General features: G+C 40.5%; 2 protein-coding genes and 4 non-coding genes across 13 annotated transcripts; all 6 read left to right on the top strand.

Annotated features, from left to right (window-relative positions):
• Window positions 1-4,506: 4,506 nt before the first annotated feature.
• RPL17 (ribosomal protein L17) lies at window positions 4,507-8,388 on the top strand. 5 transcript variants are annotated; one of them, XM_060120711.1, is made up of 7 exons: window positions 4,507-4,516; window positions 5,335-5,387; window positions 5,478-5,518; window positions 6,052-6,186; window positions 6,444-6,542; window positions 7,469-7,660; window positions 8,304-8,388. In XM_060120711.1, the coding sequence occupies exons 2-7, from the start codon at window positions 5,348-5,350 to the stop codon at window positions 8,349-8,351; spliced, it is 555 nt and encodes a 184-aa protein (XP_059976694.1). In that variant the 5' UTR covers window positions 4,507-4,516; window positions 5,335-5,347; the 3' UTR covers window positions 8,352-8,388. The 5 variants fall into 5 exon arrangements, with proteins under 5 accessions (XP_059976694.1, XP_059976695.1, XP_059976697.1 ...); XM_060120710.1 differs by lacking the exon at window positions 4,507-4,516 and adding an exon at window positions 4,539-4,695; XM_060120713.1 differs by lacking the exons at window positions 4,507-4,516; window positions 5,335-5,387 and adding an exon at window positions 4,537-5,286.
• On the top strand, window positions 5,193-5,258 carry LOC132504607 (small nucleolar RNA SNORD58). Its single transcript, XR_009534989.1, has one exon. It is a non-coding gene; the product is annotated as a small nucleolar RNA SNORD58 (small nucleolar RNA).
• Window positions 5,599-5,663, top strand: LOC132504605 (small nucleolar RNA SNORD58). Its single transcript, XR_009534988.1, has one exon. It is a non-coding gene; the product is annotated as a small nucleolar RNA SNORD58 (small nucleolar RNA).
• Window positions 6,288-6,352, top strand: LOC132504602 (small nucleolar RNA SNORD58). The gene has a single exon (XR_009534986.1). It is a non-coding gene; the product is annotated as a small nucleolar RNA SNORD58 (small nucleolar RNA).
• LOC132504603 (small nucleolar RNA SNORD58) lies at window positions 7,710-7,773 on the top strand. The gene has a single exon (XR_009534987.1). It is a non-coding gene; the product is annotated as a small nucleolar RNA SNORD58 (small nucleolar RNA).
• A 1,016-nt stretch (window positions 8,389-9,404) lies between the features above and the next one.
• C14H18orf32 (chromosome 14 C18orf32 homolog) lies at window positions 9,405-13,510 on the top strand. 4 transcript variants are annotated; one of them, XM_060120716.1, is made up of 3 exons: window positions 9,405-9,557; window positions 12,004-12,191; window positions 12,794-13,510. In XM_060120716.1, the coding sequence occupies exons 2-3, from the start codon at window positions 12,027-12,029 to the stop codon at window positions 12,857-12,859; spliced, it is 231 nt and encodes a 76-aa protein (XP_059976699.1). In that variant the 5' UTR covers window positions 9,405-9,557; window positions 12,004-12,026; the 3' UTR covers window positions 12,860-13,510. The 4 variants fall into 4 exon arrangements, with proteins under 4 accessions (XP_059976699.1, XP_059976698.1, XP_059976700.1 ...); XM_060120715.1 differs by having other exon boundaries at window positions 9,406-9,557; window positions 12,001-12,191; XM_060120717.1 differs by lacking the exon at window positions 9,405-9,557 and adding an exon at window positions 9,597-9,618.
• Window positions 13,511-14,618: the final 1,108 nt, after the last annotated feature.

Consider the following 14,618-nt stretch of genomic DNA (forward strand, 5'->3'; position numbering starts at 1 on the left):
TTATAAATTAAAACTTCTTTAAGCTTTTAATCAGACCAAATAGAATACTTACTTTATTATTCCTTGCTCCTCCGCCAGGCACAGCATTTTGTACCTCCTGCAGCTCAGGCCAAAATCTGGGAGCCGTCCTTGATGACTAGCTTTCCCTCACTTGCCACATCCAATCCATTAGCAAGTTCCATTGACTCAGCTTCCAAAAGATCCCCTGAATCTGATTCCTCTTCACCATCTCCACTGTGGCCAGCCTAGTCTAAGCTGTCATTAGCTCTTGCGAGAACCTCTGCCTCCCTCTCTGTGATCTCACCATTGCCCTTCACACTCTACTCTCCACAGAGCTCTCAGAGTCGTTTATTTAAAGCATAAATCTTATCACGTCCCTTCCCTGCTGAAAGCCCTTCAGTGGTTTTCTGTGACAATTAAAACAGATTCCAAGTACCAAGTCAGGACCCATGTACCCTGACCAGCCCCCCTGAAGTGGCCCCTGCCAACCTCCTGTTCTCTGAGAGGATTAGGGGTATTCTGCCACTACTCAAATGGCATTATTCTGCTCCAGACTGTGGTGTCCTCTGAGGTTGGCAGGAAGGATCCTCTTCTGGCCCATCTCCAAACTCTACTGCTCCGCAGAAACACCGCCCCACCTGCTTATGAATGAAATACTTTCTTTAGCTATTCATGTTCCTCCATTCAATCCAATACACAATACCTCTGGGAGGTGTCATTCATAAAGCTAGTTTTCCTTTGTTATACAGACATACCTGTTTTATTGCGCTTCACTTTATTGCCCTTCCCAGATTTTAAGGTTTTTACAAATTGAAGGTTTGTGGCAACCGTGCCTAGAGCAGGCCTCAGCGCCATTTTTCCAATAGCATTTGCTCACTTTGTGTCTCGTTTTGGTAATTCTGGCAATAATTCCAACTTTTTCATGATTATTATATGTGTTATGGTGATCTGTGCTCTTCAATGTTACTATTGTAATTATTTTGGGGTGCCATGAGCTACGCCCATATAAGACAGCAAAATTAATCAATAAATGTGTGGACTCTGACGGCTCCACTGCCCAGCCATTCTCCCACCTCTCTCCCTCTTCTGGGACCTCTCTATTCCCTGAGACACAACAATATTGAGATGAGGCCAACTAATAACTCAACAAAGGCCTCCAGGGAATTCCCTGATGGTCCAGTGGTTAGGATGCCACGCTTTCACTGCCAACGGCACAGGTTCAGTTCCTCATTGGGGAACTAAGATCCCACAAGCTGCAAGGCACAGCCAAAAATTAAAAAATAAAAAAAAAATTTTAATTAAAAAAAATAGCCAAGTCCTCTAAGTATTCAAGAGAAAGGAAGAGTCACACATTCCTCACTTTAAATCAAAAGCTAGAAATGATGAAACTTTGTGAGGAAAGTATGCTGAAAACCAAGACAAGTCAAAAGCTAAGCCTCTTGCCTCAAGCAGTTGGCCAAGTTATGGGGTGGAGGGGGGTTGCGGCTCAGGTTCTTGAAGGAAATTAGAAGTGCTACTCAGTAAGCACACAGTAATAAGAAAGTGAAACAGCCTTATTGCTGGTATGGAGAAAGTTTCAGTGCTCTGGATAGTTGACAGAAGACCCAACCAGCCACAATATCACATAAGTCAAAACTTAATCCAGAACAAAGCTCTAACTCTCTTCAATTCTGTGAAGGCTGAGAGAGGTGAGGAAGCAGAAGAAAAGTTATCCAGAGGATCTAGCTAAGATAACAAATGAATGTGGCTATACTAAACAACAGACTTTCAGGGTAGATGAAACAGGCTTCTGTTGGAAGTAGATGTCATCTTGGAATATCATAGCTAGAGAGGAGAAGTCAATGCCTGGCTTCAAAGCTTCAAAGGACAGAATGACACTTGTTAGGGGCTAATGGAGCTGGTGATATGAAGTTAAGCCAATGTTCATTTGCCATTCTGAAAATCCTAGGACCCTTAGGAATTATGCTAAATCTACTCAGCCTGTGCTCTATAAATGGAACAACAAAGCCTGGATGACAGCACATCTGTTTACAACATGGTTTACTGAGTATTTTAAGCCCACTGTTGAGACATACTGCTCAGAAAAAAAGATTTCTTTTGAAATATTACTGCTCATTGGCAATGTACCTGGTCACCCAAGAGCTCTGATGAAAATGTACAAGAAAATTGATGTTGTTTTCATGCCTGCTAACACAACATCCATTCTGCAGCCCGTGGATCAAGGGGTAATTTTGACTTTGAAGTCTCATCATTTGAGAAATACATTTCGTAAGGCTATAGCTGCCATAGATAGTGATTCCTCTGATGATCTGGGCAAAGCCAACTGAAAACCTTCTGTAAAGGATTCACCATTCTAGTTGCCATTAAGAACATTCACAGGAGTTTGGAAGAAGTTGATTCCAGGCAAGGTACAAAAGTACCAACTTTTACAGCTTACAATCAGGAAATCATGTGAGTTTTACCAAAATCTCTTGAATTCATCCACCACTCTCTATTCTCTTTGTAAAAATATTAAACTGAACCTGATCAGTTCAAGCCACCACCATCTTTTGCCAGCCTCTGGTCTTGCCCCTGAGGCATCCCAAATGTCTCCCTGTGGAGTGATTTTTTCAAAAGTGAATCTGATCAAGTCGCCTCACCCATCCCCCAAGGGTCTAAACACTTTGAAAATTCCCTCATTGACCTTAAGGTAAACTTCAAACTCCTTGGCAGACAAATAGGTTCCTTCCAGATCAGGTTTGCCACTCCACCACCTTACCTCGCCCCACCCACACCCAAAAAGAATCCAAACAATTGCAGTTCCCATAGCAGAATTTTCTTGCTGGTAATAATAGTTATTTTTCTCTTTCTGTATTGCCATGGCCAGCTAGCTCCTCCTGGTCATTCATGGTGCAGCTGCCATGTCATCTGCTCAGGGGAGGCTTTCCTACTCTAAGTGCTCACCCTACTTTAGCAAGTTCACACTGTATTCTAATTGGCTGTTCACCTCCTAGTTCCCTATCTCTCTGTCCTTACCCTCATTCTAAGACTGTGGGTTCCTTGATGGCTGAGACTCTCCTAGTACCTCTTAGAGCATAGCATCTAGCACAGCGGCAGGCACATAAGTGTTTGATGAATATTCACTGACTGGATGAATGAACAAATCAATTGATTGCTAAGGATTACCCCTGTCTGCAGTACACTATTGTTTTAATAATTAAAATTTCTGCACAATACATATAATAAAATTAAAATAAAGAATTAAAAACAGATTGAAGGAAATATATGTATATCAAATACAATTTAAAGAGTTCATTTAAGTTTTCTAGGAAAATCACAGAGGCCGTAAAAGGAAGACCTATATCTAACAGCAGTCACACCACCAGTGACTGTAAAGGAATAACCAGACAGATGACCTTGGCAAGGAAGAAAATGTTCCTTGGCATTTTTGTTTTCAAGGAACAGATACCCTTTCCCATATGAAGATCTACAAGTTGCAGTGGGGAAACCAGACCCCATTCTTGAACAAGACCCTTCTGATATTACATCCTTCACAAGGGTTGCTTTACAATTGATTGGGTGATGGTCTTAAACTGAGAATTTTCTGATTAGCATAATTACATCCCATCCTTTGCATCTTCCTAATTGTCCCTTTACAAATCATTTTCATATAATCACATAACCAAACCTAACAAATGTTGACGAATAAATGTCTTGTCTATACCTAATAATAGGTGGTCTTGTCCTAGAACTACAAACCTTTTCTTTAAAACTTTTTATTTTATATTGGAATATAGCTGATTAACAATATTGTGTTAGTTTCAGGTGTATAGCAAAGTGATTCAGTTATATATATACATGTATCCTTTTTCAAGTTATTTTCCCATTTAGGTTGCTACATAATATTGAGCAGAGCCCCCTGTGCTATACAGTAAGTAGGTCCTTGTTGGTTATCCCTTTTTTTTTTCAATATTTATTTTATTTTGGTTGAGCTGGGTCTTAGTTGCGGCATGCGGGATCTTCACTGCAGCATGTGGACTTCTTAGTTGCGGCAAGCATGTGGGATCCAGCTCCCCAACCAGGGATCGAACCCGGGCCCCCGGCATTGGGAGCGTGAAGTCTTAACCACTGTGCCACCAGGGAAGTCGTGGTTATCCATTTTAAATAGAGCAGTGTGTACATGTCAATCCCAAACTCCCTAACTATCCTTCCCCCCCACCCCGCACCTTTCTCCCTGGTAACCATAAGTTCGTTCTCTAAGTCTCTGAGTCTGTTTCTGAACAAACCTGTTTTTAATTGATTGATATTTAGAATCCATAACTTTATTTCTGGAAGCAAAAAAGAAGAATTTTGAGACGGTCCCTAAAGGGGTAATTCGTTTTCAGATCTTGTCAAACATATTCCACACTCCCTTTCTCCTCCGCCCTCCCCCACCTCTTCAAATCTCGTTCCTTTGGCTGGGAATCTCGCGAGATGTCGAGTTCTCATGAATTCTCCCATGACCCACCGCTCTTCCTTTTCCGGTCAGCGGCCTGAGGTAAGTGTTTCTTTGGCGAGTCTTCCGAGTGGGGAATCCTCTGGTTATCGCTGCCATCCTGGCCTTGGCGGTGCCAATTTCGAGACCCTCGGGAGGAGGACTCTCGCGGCTACTGATTTCTCTCTGGGAGCGGCGTTCTGTGCGGGGAGCCGTGTTGGAGTACCCCGCTTGGCGCCCCGGTGCTCTCAGGCCTCAGCGGGGCGCGATGGTTGGGAAGGGGGTTGGCCGGGCGTACAGGCAGGCTGTGGTGGTTCCCGACTCCGGAGGCCCAGTGTTTTCGCGCTGAGTGGTGGCTGCTAACGCAGCGCATTTGTGGCCGCATCGAGAGAAATTTGGGGGGCGGGGGATAAAGTCAAGTAGGGTCGAGGCTTTTATTCAGTGGTTGAACGTTAAATGTTTCGAGTTCAGCGGCGCTTAAAGCGGGTAATTGAAAGTGTGGAAAAAAGACTGGATTACGTGTGAAGTTGCGTGAGTAAAGGAGGTTTCTGTAGGGGGAGCCTGTAGAGGGTTGTAGTGGGTCGAGTTAGCTCGTCTGAAGGATCCAGGCTTGGATTGAAACAGGCTGTGTTTTCTTCCAGAGGGTAAAAGGAATGATGTCCTTGTCACTAGTCTAGTGTCAGCACTGCTGTAGTCACTGGTAGTTCCACACGGGAAGAAACAGTGGATAGAAGGATGGCTGCAATGATGGCATTTCTTAGGACACCTTTGGATTAATCATGAAAACAGCTACTCTCTGAGCAGCTGCGGGCAGCGTTTAGTACATAAACCGTGTAAGTTACTGTAAATATGTTGACAGAATTATACTTGCTCGTTTCCAGGTGACCTCTAAAAATGGTTCGCTATTCACTTGACCCAGAAAATCCCACAAAATGTAAGTGAACACGAAACATTTTTTATTTTGGAGTAAGAGGCAACAAGATGCCCAGAATTAACCAAAACTTTTCTTTTTGGTATTTTTTAGCATGCAAGTCGAGAGGTTCAAATCTTCGTGTTCACTTTAAGGTATGTGAATCATAGTTATGCTCTAAAAGAGTTGTTTCACGAGTTCTAGTGAGTATTTTTTAACCATTCTAAAAAGGTAGCTGCGGTGATGCATTTCTTAGGACACCTTTGGATTTACCGTGAAAATAAATCGATTTTGAGCAGCCAGCTTTTGGTCCGTGATCATCAGTATATAATGAGTACTTTGATTTAGGATTTGTGGAATTGGGTAAAACTACCAGAGAACTGCTTGAGAACCTAGTGTGCATATCAAGATATGGGACACGTAATTGTAGTTCATAAGATGATGGAGAACGTATTAAAGTGAGTAAACATGCTTAGGGTTCACTTGTTTCCACCTTCAAACCAAACCTCCCTCGGCTCATAATCACAGATTTTTATTCTTCATTGTATCAGCTCACGTCCTAATAAATGGAAAGGTTTTGGCTGTTGATAAATGTTGACGTGTCGAAAATGTTAGAATTTAATGTTTAAAATTTGTGATTTTTAAAAAAATACATGGTTAACTCACAGCTTATATTATTTATACTTAGAACACTCGTGAAACAGCCCAGGCCATTAAGGGTATGCATATCCGAAAAGCCACTAAGTATCTGAAGGATGTCACTTTAAAGAAGCAGTGTGTGCCATTCCGTCGCTACAATGGTGGAGTTGGTAGGTGTGCCCAGGTGAGAATTCATAGTTGTCATTTAAAAAGACAAACTGTTAGAGAAGGTGATTGGAGGGAGTAAGAATGGCCATGATCTGCCTTTAATCAGGCTCTTTCTGGTTGCTGTGATGACAATCTTAGGACACCTTTGGATTAACCATGAAAAAAAACATTTTCTGAGCAACCTTGGTGTTGGTTAAAATAAACTCATCTTGTAACATTGATTTAAATTGGGGGAAGTGACGAATGGGCTCTCTGGTTTTGTTTGTTTTTTAGGCCAAACAGTGGGGCTGGACGCAGGGTCGGTGGCCCAAAAAGAGTGCTGAATTTTTACTGCACATGCTCAAAAATGCAGAGAGTAATGCTGAACTTAAGGTACCCAAACCATAAATATCTTTATACATGTAACTTGGATTGTTATTCAGTTAAAGTTGCTGTTGTCCAGATTTATTTCCTTGATTGTCTTGCTTTCTCAAGTAGCTAAATTCTCCATTAAAAGAATTCTCTTAAATCTCTACCTCCAGTTTCCAACAGACCAAAATTTTTGTCTGTAAAGCATTTCAGGAGCATGGTCTGCAGTTACTTCAAGCTTAAGTCTATAGAATTTCCCCCCCTATAATCCCAGTACATGCAAAAGAAACGCTTTTTTTCCCTTGAGTATTTTACCAAGGGTTTGTAAACTTTCTTGTGCCATGGACCTTTTTTACACTATGGTTTGTGAATCCCTTCACAGGGTATTTTAAAATATAATAAAATATGTACTATTTCAAAGGAACTGTGGTTGCCGTAGTAATGATTAATGTGGTTTGTTGCCTACATTCATAGTTGAGAGGCATTAAATTTCAGTTAGACGTTAAAACAACTATGTTTAACTGAACAAAACCTGTGTCAACAAAACAGGTTTATCCATTTGAGGAATTATCCATTACCCTTTTGCATTTTGAAAATTGGGTCAGAACTGGAATTAATGTGGGTCTGTTCAGCTGTAGCCCTTCTAGCTGCTAAGCCTTGCTGTCAAAATCCTGTTTATCATCAAGGCTTAGAAATAGACATAGACGCTACCAGATCCTGTAACTCCACTCCTTTATGAATGCCACTTACAAACTTGGTGCATTTAGCACGGAGTTTTGGTAGTTAGATTTAAGGAAGGACACTTAGAATAAAGGTTAAAAAAAACTGCTTGAACAAATATGCTATTTAAAGTCCTAAGGATTGCCTTTCAAATTATTTTTTTTCAGGCAGGGACTTGAATGATGCAGTTTGTGGTATTAAGATAAAGATGTTACCTGATTTTGTTCCAGGGCTTAGATGTAGATTCTCTGGTCATTGAGCACATCCAGGTGAACAAAGCCCCCAAGATGCGGCGCAGGACTTACAGAGCTCATGGTCGGATCAACCCATACATGAGCTCTCCGTGCCACATTGAGATGATCCTTACTGAAAAAGAACAGATTGTTCCTAAACCAGAAGAGGAGGTTGCCCAGAAGAAAAAGGTCAATTACTTAGTCTCTGCTCTGTTTATTTGGTGTGTTAGATTTGTGGTTGCTGTGATGACTAACTTAGGACACCTTTGGAATAACCATGAAAGGAGACTATTCTGAGCAACCAGCAACCTCTTCTAACCATTTTATTTTGGCTTTCATGGGTCTCATTAGTTTCTTGATTAACAGTGAATAGTAACTTTGTATTGTTCAGTATGTTAAAACCATGTGATATCTGCTTATGTCCCCACCTAGATGTCCATAGCCAGTTCAAATGCAACATGTCCAAAACTGGGCTCTCCTCCCTGCCCCCCAATAAGCTTGTTTTCAGTATGTTTAAGCCTGAAACCTGGGAGTGATTCTTCACACCTAATGGTGTGATCCACCTAATGGATTTGTCTTCTATTGATTTTATCATTAAATATTATCCTCCATCCTTGCTGCCACTTAGTTCTAACCAGCTGGGCACCCTGGCTGCCGTCTTGATTATCCCCTGCTTACTACTGTGATGTCCTCCTGGCTGCCCTTCTCCCCATACCACTTCTCTACGCCAAAGGACTCTTCATGTTTTTCCCTTTATGTTGAAATTTCCAATTACTCTTTCATTGAGATACAATCTTCTGGAATCTTAATAGTGCATTTTTCTTTTCTCCAGATATCCCAGAAGAAATTGAAGAAACAAAAACTTATGGCCCGGGAATAAATGCTGCAAAAAATAAATGCAAATGAAAGTAAAAGCAGAGTGTTGGTTGTCTTAATTAGTAAATCTGTTTCAAGTGTCATCACAAAATGGATCAAATGAGTTTTCATAAAACATGCTGTTTTGCATCTTTTGGTGCTTTGCGTAAAATGGAATTAGAACATGGGGAAATTTCTGAATCTCTTTTCCACCCACTTTATTGAGGTTTAACACACTGTACAGTCTTCAGTAGCATTTAGTATATTCATTTATGCATCCGTCAGGACAGTGAATTTTAGAGTTTTTCATGATCCCAAAGAGGAACCTTGGTAGTGGTTGGCTGTCACCTCCCCCCAATCCAGTGCTGGGTGACTACCTGCCTATTTCTGACTGTAGATTTGCCTATTCTGGACAATTCATATAAATGAAATCACAGTGTGACCTTCCTCACTGGCTTTGACTTGCTTGACTTAGCATGATTTTTTCAGGGTTGTAGCATGTACCCGTGGTTCATCATATCATTTGGGGCTTTTTTTCTTTTAGCTACTGTTAGTGTTGCTGTGAACTATAAAAGTTCCTGTGTGGGCATATTTTCCTTTCACTTGGGTGTATACCAAGAGTGGAATTCCAGGGTCATAAGGTAATTTTAATGAACACTGGAGGAACTGCAGGACTCCTAAAGCAGTTCCGTTTACAGTGCGACCAGCAGCGGTTCGAATTTCTTCATCGCTTAGATTTCGCCGATTATAGCTGTCCTAGTGGGAGGAAAGTTGTATGCCCATTTCTTGTAAAAATATCCGCTCAAAGGTGACGATGTTAATTTCCCCTGCTCTTGAATTTAAGACCCTTGTAGCAGGGTGAGTAGCTTAGCCTCAACTGCGTTCGAAAACATCCTAGCCATCACCGCAAGCTTCCCTGTTGGTGAGTCACCGGTACAGGCGCTTATCCTCTCTTGGGTCCGCGACGTAGATCTTGTTCCAGTGACCGGGCAACTGGGGAGCAACAGCGCTTCCGCCTCGCCCGCAAGCTCTAAGCTGATTGCCGGGGCTGCGCCGGAAGCCGCCGCCGTCCCCGCAGGGCGTCACCGTTACGTCGGGTGCGTCATCAGGCTGATGCAGGCGCTCCTTTGTCGGTCCCTGTTGCGGTGCCCTTAGGGTTGGCTGCGGCACGTCACCCCGCGAGCCTCCCTCCGGAAGCCTGGACACCGTCACTGGGGCTTGGTGGCCGCGGGTGAGCGGGGCTGGGTGGGTCCGGGCAGCGGCCGGGGCTTCGGGGTTCTCCTGCCCTCAAGGTACACCAGCGCCCCTGCCCTGTGCCTCCCCCTGCGTCGGTCTCCACCCCTTCCTGCCTCCGTCCGCCTCTCTTTGCTTCAGGATCCGCTCTGTGGCCTGCCTTGTCGGTATCACTTTTTTATCGTCGTCGCCACCATTCGCTCGTACTCTCCCCTTTCAGTCCTTGCCTTTGACTTGGCCTCTCCCGGTCTCTTTTGTCTCCAGTGAAGTGATCCGCCGACTGGTCACTTAGAGGAAGTGGCGTACCCCCGCCACAGCTGCTCTTGTTCTCATAGAGCCTCCGCCTTTTTCTGTTCCATTGTATTGGACTAAGTCGAATGCAAGAAATTCCTCTCCTCCACGTTTCAATCCATCTTTCTCGCTGTGTTGTATATTCGAGAATTGGCTTGGAGAGAGTAAATAAAATCATGATTTTATCAATTTATCATAGTCACCTTCTAGACCTTTCTAAGCCATAATTATAACAAAAATAATTAGTACTAATTGTTCTTGAGAATTCATTTAAAGCACAATTTCAAGTAGGCAAAATCCTGAATCTTTATGATGGAGGGATTGCCTGTCATCGTATTAGCTTAGTGCTCGGTAGCATTGCCAGTTGTTTTGAAGGGTTTTAGTTGCGTTTGAAAGTTTGGTAGAAAGGGGAATAACATGATGATCGTGTTTGGGGGAGAGAAAATGCAAGAGCACTGAGCTAGGAAACCAGAATTAGGAATTCTGGTTTTAGCCAGTTCTAGTTACTTGTTACCTGCAGTGTGGACTTTGGACAGGTTACAACTTTTGGATGTGTTTGGGATTTGTTTTGTTTTGTTTCTTATGGTAGCAGCATTTACGTAGTACTTAATATATGCAGACACTGTTCTGAGCTTTGTATTCCTATTAATGTATCTCATCCACACTACATCCCTGTGAGATCGGTACTATTATTGTCCTCTTTTTACGCATGGGAGAATTAAGGCACCGTCTGGTTAAATAATTTGCCCAGGAACGCTATCTAGAAAATGGTGAAAGCAGGGCTCAAATCCAGGCAGCTGCCAGCCATCCTGTTTGATTATCATGCTATGGTACCTAAACCAGTGAGAAGTCTTTTCAGATCAGATTCTAAATGTCTAGTAGCCAAAAATTATGATTTCTTGAAAAATGCTGAAAAAGACTCTTGCTCGTTTGGCTTATTTTGATTGATTCTTTAAAATTTTGGAACAAAATATTTTGGCAAATTCTAAAATTATTTTAATTTGTCTAGGGGACTGTTTTAAAGACTCCAGTTATGAATCCCTTATAAAAGAGTTGGTCATTCCCTGATACACATTTACATTTTTATTTGTTTACAGCTCTTGTAATTCATTTCAAAGCCACATTCAGATTGGATTATGTATACCACTCTTCACTTGTGTTGTGAATCATTTTAAATTGCCTGAGCGTAGCAGTACTTACTCATTTACCACTAAATACTACTTAGCTTACAATATTTTGAAAATAAGTTTAACATGCTGAATTATTAGCCTTATGCACTGTTCTGAAGTTTCTTAGTTTTTAAAGCCTTTGCTAAGGGATTAAAAATTCTTGTAAATTTAAGAGGTCTTCGGTTTAATTGTGTGTTATGGAAGTAGTATTGGCTCTTTTTCAAGAAATTGCTGATCTTGAGAAATTCCAAGTTGACTTCTAATTATCAAGGAAATTTAGGTGTTAATTTTTGGAAATGGACAATTGACTTATACCAATAATACTAAATAAAACTTTTATTACTCAATACCCCTTTATTGCCATTAAAAAGAAAAAGCAAATCTGTCAAGGGAGAGTTGTTGGCTGGGAAAGGCCAGCCAGTATGCAGCCTAGAGGTCTTCCAAAGTGATATCTTAGTGAGTTCCATATTACAAGATTTGCCCTTAGCATTGTTCAGTCCCTGGAGATGATTAGGCCCTGGGAGTTAATTCACACTAAACTGGCGTATGTCAAAATTACCAAATTCCTTAATGTTTTTGTGCCTCCTTTTCTTTATCCGTAAATGGAAATGCCAGGGTACCCAACCTCACTGGGTGTTTTGAAGATTAAATGAGTTGATACATGTAAAGGGCTTAACTGCCTAGCACCCTGCAAATGATGGTGTCATTCCTTTATCATCAAATCTGTGGTTGTGGAGCAGTGATTGGAGAGGTTTGGAGGCAGGTACCTCACTATTATTTTCAGGTCTACCACCTGTTATTCTTTTACCTTGTAGATAGCAGCATTTTTATTTAATAGACTTGCTTTAAGCTAATACCTGTAGTGTGATTTAAGTTTTTCCTTCAGTGTAGAAATAGTCTTTTCATATATCTTAATCTAGGTAAATTCCTTCAGTCATTACTCTATGATGATCTAATTTGTTCTTCCTTCTTGTTTATCAGCAGTTCAGGATCTCAAGCCTGGGACAATGGTGTGCATTCCCTGCATTGTCATTCCAGTTCTGCTCTGGGTCTACAAAAAGTTCCTGGAACCATATATATACCCTCTGATTTCCCCCTTTGTTAGTCGTGTGTGGCCTAGGAAAGCTATACAAGAATCCAATGATAAAAACAAAGGCAAAATAGACTGTAAGGTAAGAACATTAAAATGCCTTGAATAAGGGGGCGTGGGGATGCAGGATGAAATACTTGGCTTTTGGAAAGGCAAGTTCTTCCAACCAGAAGCTTCATTAATGTGTCTAAATTCCCTTCTTTTTTAAAATAGGGGTTTTGGATTTTTATTTGTAATTAACGTTTGCTTTAAACTAAGGTTCTAAACTAGTCCTCTGATTGATACATTTGCTTCTTGCTTTATGGCCAAGATAATAACCAGTATTTCCTGAGTGATAAGAGTAATGGTAAATAGTTAATAAATAACAAGAGATGATTCTAAAATAAGCCAAGTTTCACTGATTGATAACTTTGATAAGAGATTTAATTGGTAGGATCATAGAGGGTTTTTTTTTTTTAACAAAATGGAGTTATTTTTTTAAATGAGTATTTAGACAACTCTGTTGTCTTTAGTGTTGGTGATTGTTAAATACAACTTTGTGTTCAATTGCACAAATTTAGCCATGCTGCACATTTCTAGAAGTAGTTTTTTCATTCTGAAGTTATTGTCTGTTTTTAAAGAGAATATGTCTTAAAATGTATGTCTGTTTGTTGTAATAATAGCTAAAGTGGTTTTTCATTTTAGGGTGCAGATATAAATGGATCACCAACAAGAGGACCAACAGAAATCTCGGATAAAAAGAAAGACTAATGTGATGGTCCCAAAGGATCTCATTGTTTTAAAAATGGATCTGATAGTATGAAGCACCTTCTTTGTACTTGTCGCTGATCTTTTTCCCTGAAACCAGAATTTGGGTTAGATAGTTTAGATATTTACCTGACACTAATCAGGAAATACCTGGTATTTGTATTTCAAATGTAGCTAGTTATATTTAATGACCTCATTCCTGAGTTCCTTTTTCATTAAAGTAGCTTTCATTTCTTTTATTGCATTTTAAAAAATATGAATAAAGAAAAGGTTCGTGCCAGTAGACACTGTTACTAAATCAGTCCCTAAAAATCCTTGGGCCTCTAGCTTTTTTTCAGGCTCTTCAAATTTGAGGAGTATAATTTTACTGTGAAAGAGTGCAGTGAGACTGTGCAGTGAATTGAAAGGTAGTTTTTGGAGATGATAATGACTTGAAACATAAAGATGTAATTACTGTCTCACTCAATGGAGCAGCTTATCTATGAGAGTAGTAATTACTGTTTATTGCTCTGAGGACGATAGGAAAGACAGGGAAATGGGGTAACCTCTCTGAAAAATGGAACATCTTTTACGTAAATGGCTAATGTATATTATAAAATTCTAATTCTTGTCGCATTCCTTCTGTTCCTACAAATGTATTAAATATTCAGTTTAGCTTGTTGTTCTTTTTTCTTTTAAAATATAAATACTTAAAAGTAAGATTTTTTAACCACATCAGAAGTCAGGATTGTAATAATGTGATGGCATCCAGATAGTTATGGGGGCAGCGATATTTTTTTTTGTTCTTCTTTTTTTTTTAAAGTTTAGATTGTATCAGTTATTTTGTTCCATAATAAGGCACCAAAATTCGTGGTTTTCAGCAACAGTGACGTGACTGCACAGTTATTTGCTGGTCTGGGCCTCTCCACATGATCTTTCATCCCCAGGCCTCTTCACTGTAGTGTAAGGATCTATAAATATTCAAAGACGATGAGACATATCTTCATAGAATATTTATTTTCACTGAAGCAAGGAGAAGTTAGAAAGGACTCCCCGCCTTGGGTCCCCAGGGAAGTCCTGGGTCCTAACTGAGGCTCTGTTAAGCTGTGTCTGGTCAAGTCATTGATCTACCTTGGACTTCCTTTGATATAAATGTGTTTCATCTTTTCTGCCCCAGCCTACCTGAGGGATAAGATAAATTCTCATTAGCAACTAAATCCAGTTGATTAGTTTGTTTTTTAAGGTATTAAAAACTATATTATGAAAATAGCAGATGTTCATAGTAGAACAATGCAAGGGCAGGTTAAATGAAAAGTTAATGTTCTTTCTCTACTCTCATTCCTTTGTTCTAGCTCCACAGATGTAACCACTATTAGCTTTTTGTATAGTCTTCTAGCAACTTTCTTAAAATATATCATTTTTTAAAAATCAAATAAGGTCTATAATGTCCATACTCCCATAGTCCCCAAGGGCTTTACTCATTTAGCTGTTGCTTTTGTTTAGGATTTATCTTCATATTTTAAGTGATACATGTGTGCTGCAGTTTTTGGAGCTATCAACTTTAAACATTATTGACTTCCTGCCATGGTTGAGATACAGCTGTTTTACACTGTAGTCCCTCTGCTTCTCCCACACATCCTCCAGATATGTTTTGTAAATTTTGGTTAAGTCATTGATCAGTGTGTATATCATTATGCATACTCCAGATGTTTTCCATTTGCCCCTCCAGATCTCTGCTCCCTCACCCTACTCTCCTGCTCAAGAAAGCTGTATGGACTACATC

The sequence above is a fragment of the Lagenorhynchus albirostris genome, chromosome 14 (genome assembly GCF_949774975.1).
Source record: "Lagenorhynchus albirostris chromosome 14, mLagAlb1.1, whole genome shotgun sequence".
In the NCBI taxonomy this organism is placed as follows: Eukaryota; Metazoa; Chordata; class Mammalia; order Artiodactyla; family Delphinidae; genus Lagenorhynchus; species Lagenorhynchus albirostris.

Coding starts and splice junctions, on each gene's coding strand:
- C14H18orf32 (XM_060120716.1), top strand. CDS start 12,027: ATGGTGTGCATTCCCTGCATTGTCATTCCAGTTCTGCTCTGGGTCTAC. Junction 12,192..12,793: donor AAGGCAAAATAGACTGTAAG/GTAAGAACATTA, acceptor TTTTCATTTTAG/GGTGCAGATATAAATGGATC.
- RPL17 (XM_060120711.1), top strand. CDS start 5,348: ATGGTTCGCTATTCACTTGACCCAGAAAATCCCACAAAAT. Junction 6,187..6,443: donor GAGTTGGTAGGTGTGCCCAG/GTGAGAATTCAT, acceptor TTTGTTTTTTAG/GCCAAACAGTGGGGCTGGAC. Junction 7,661..8,303: donor AGGTTGCCCAGAAGAAAAAG/GTCAATTACTTA, acceptor TCTTTTCTCCAG/ATATCCCAGAAGAAATTGAA.